Genomic DNA, 2829 nt, shown 5'->3' with positions numbered 1-2829 from the left:
CTGCTGAAATATGCCCACCCCTGCCCATTACTGACTGAGACAACCCCAGCAGGTTTTGCTGTAGTCACCTTTCAGCTTTGCCTTTGTCACAGTTTTCATGCAGCTCTGCCTGTGTCGGACCAGAAGGTTCTCATCAGTGGAGGCTGCAATACCAGAGGAGCCCTGCAGGATGCATTTATCTTCCACCTAGGTGAGTGACTCTCCATACCTGCTGAAGGTGACTATGGGCTGCAGTGATGTTTCTGAACATTTAGTCTGGTCCATTTGTTTAATCTATTGTACTAGGAATGGGCTTGTAAATATTGATAGCCGCTTTCTACTTCAGATACTCTTTCATGGAGCACAGTGATCCACCATGACCTCTGCTCTGTGCCCCGAGCTGGCCATACGTTGCTTGACCTAACTCCTGCCTGCCTGATGGATGTGGACAAGGAGAATAAAAAGGAGCATAACCTGCACACAGTGTTGGTCTTTGGGGGCTCCAACTGTGCTGGGACCTTCTACAACAGCACAGTCAAGATCCAGCTGGACCTAGGATAATGCAGAATACTCAGAATAAGCCTGGAACAGCAAAGGCTCTTCACCAGCCTGAATACAGACATGGATTGCAATAAATGAGTCCAAGCAATGTAGCAGTCCAAGTACCTATATGTAGGTGAATGCTTTCATGATCACAAGAGATTCTGAAGGCTGTGGGTATTTCCCTCTTAGGGTAGCTAAGCCAGCACTGGACTGAGAGATATTCCCTCTGACATCCCTTGCTTTGGTATGTGGGCTTGGGTGCCAGAACATTCACTGGGATCTTAGCTGAGCCTGCAGAGGAACACAGTCACAGGCTTCTGGGTTTCCCTTCTTGCCCTACAGGTTTTCTCGGCTGGAATTCTCAGCGTGCTTTCAGCTCTGAAGGTAACTCAGGTTTCATTTGGGATGAGTGGAATGGGATTTACTCCTGCTGCCCAGAGAGTCCTCACAGTGAAAGTACAGGCATGATTTTGGTTTGGAGGAGATCAGGTGGGATTCCCTTGGGTGACAGCCTGCAGCAGTGTTAGGAAAACACCTAGTGCAGTGTCTGAGGAGGGCAAAAAGAAGAAAACGCCATCATTTTCAGCATATGGGAGAGAGCTGGTTGTGTCTTGCTCTGTCTTGGCACAACCACCTCGCTTTGCTCTAGGCAGACCTTTTATTATGAATTCCACAAGACTGCTGCTAGATATAAGAGGTACAAATCAACTGTCCTTGGCAGTAATTCACTTGTCATTGCAAGGAGTAGCAGAGTTGCTGACAGTTTGCTCTTGCAAGACCCGTGAGACCCAACAAGAGTTAGGATTAAGCTGTCTTCTGTTGGAGACTAGCTCTGTTTATATCCATGGCACTGCTGATTATACCATAGCTCTGAGGCAGCTGCAATGACAAGCAGACCTGCTAGATTAGTAGCACACTGTTTACACTGGTTCCCTGATGCTCTTTCTGTAGATGGTAAAGAAGGCCAAAATTGGTGCAGTACCTCACAGCTGTCTGTGGCCACATTCCCCAACTCAAAGCCATACAAAGGGGACTTGTGATAATTATGCTTCTGCTTTAATCTGCTTCATGGAGATACACCAGATAGATAGATAGGAAAAACACAGAAGTAGCTGCAAGCTTTCCAGCACAGGCACAGCTTGTGTAAGTCAACCAGGCTACTTCCAGGTCCTCTGTTCTTCTTCCCACCCAAAAGAAAGTGAGACAATAGTACTAGGGCTTCCTGCTGCCACTGAAGTCCTACTCAAGCTTTAGCTATTTTCCTCTTTAACACTCCAGCTTACTTGATTTAATGAGTAGGACTGGACTTCAAGCTTGCAGCTCTGCAGGAGTATCTGGCTGCCGGGATGGGTGGCTTACTTTGAATGCCTCTAACTCCAGGAGAGCTTTGTTTATTCTGATTATTGTGGGATATGGACCCATGTCCACTTTGAATCTGCAAAAGGAAAAGAATTTGTGATCTACTATGAGTTAGACAGCCAGTGCAGCAGTGAGCAGAAGAGCAGTGTGCTGTGCCTGCCCCATATGGGAGAATCTTACAATTCAAATGTACAATTGCATTAAGAGAAAAGGTTCATCCCTTTAAAAACAAATGCTAGGGGAAAGGTTAGTTAGTTCTATCTTCACTAAGCTTTACATAGTGTGCAGCACAGGGTAAGAAGGCACTATGCTTTTCTTGGAAATCATGCAACCACTACTTGCATAGGTTTAAGGCTTTCAGTATAGTCAGATTAATCTTTCCCCACTGTGCAGTGTAAATATAGGGCAAATAGGGTGTTGTGGTTTAAGCCCAGCCGGTAACTCAGAACTACACGGCCACTCGCTCACTCCTCCCTCTTCTTCTTCCCCCTGCTCCTGGAGGGACGGGGAGGAGAATCAAAAGAATGTAACTCCCACGGGTTGAGATAAGAGCAGTCCAGTAACTAAGGTATAATACAAACCACTACTGCTACCAATAATAATGATAAGGGAAACAACAAGGGGAGAGGATACAACTGCTCACCATCTGCCAACCGATACCCAGCCTGACCTGAGCAGTGATCTGGGCCTTCCAGGTAACTCCCCCCAGTTTATATACTGGGCATGACGTGCTGTGGTATGGTATACCCCTTTGGCCAGTTTGGGTCAGGTGTCCTGTCTCTGCTTCCTCCCGGCTTTCCCTCCTCCCTGGCAGAGCATGAGACTGAGAAAGTCCTTGGTCAGAGTAAACATTACTTAGCAACAACTAAAAGTGTTGTTCCCAGGCTGAAAGTCAAAAACAAAGCACTGCACCAGCTACTAAGAAGGAGAAAAAATGACTGCTACTGC

General features: G+C 46.7%; 2 protein-coding genes across 3 annotated transcripts in view; one reads left to right on the top strand and one right to left on the bottom strand.

The window, feature by feature from the left end:
* LOC104404872 overlaps positions 1-540 on the top strand; it is a gene marked incomplete at its 5' end in the record, with an annotated part of 7349 nt that extends 6809 nt beyond the window's left edge. The window contains 2 exons of the mRNA XM_010013408.1: positions 93-190; positions 380-540. Coding sequence (XP_010011710.1) covers positions 93-190; positions 380-540 — 259 coding nt within the window. The remainder of the gene's footprint in view (positions 1-92; positions 191-379) is intronic.
* Positions 541-1719: 1179 nt separating this feature from the next.
* GSTZ1 (glutathione S-transferase zeta 1) overlaps positions 1720-2829 on the bottom strand; it is a 7070-nt gene continuing 5960 nt past the window's right edge. For both annotated transcript variants that reach the window (XM_010013388.1, XM_010013397.1), the window contains exon 9: positions 1720-1957. In XM_010013388.1, coding sequence (XP_010011690.1) covers positions 1831-1957 — 127 coding nt within the window. In that variant the 3' untranslated portion in view covers positions 1720-1830. The remainder of the gene's footprint in view (positions 1958-2829) is intronic.

The sequence above is a fragment of the Nestor notabilis genome, unplaced genomic scaffold (assembly GCF_000696875.1).
Source record: "Nestor notabilis isolate BGI_N333 unplaced genomic scaffold, ASM69687v1 scaffold27380, whole genome shotgun sequence".
NCBI lineage: Eukaryota > Metazoa > Chordata > Aves > Psittaciformes > Psittacidae > Nestor > Nestor notabilis.
This window is presented reverse-complemented; position numbering and strand designations above follow the sequence as displayed.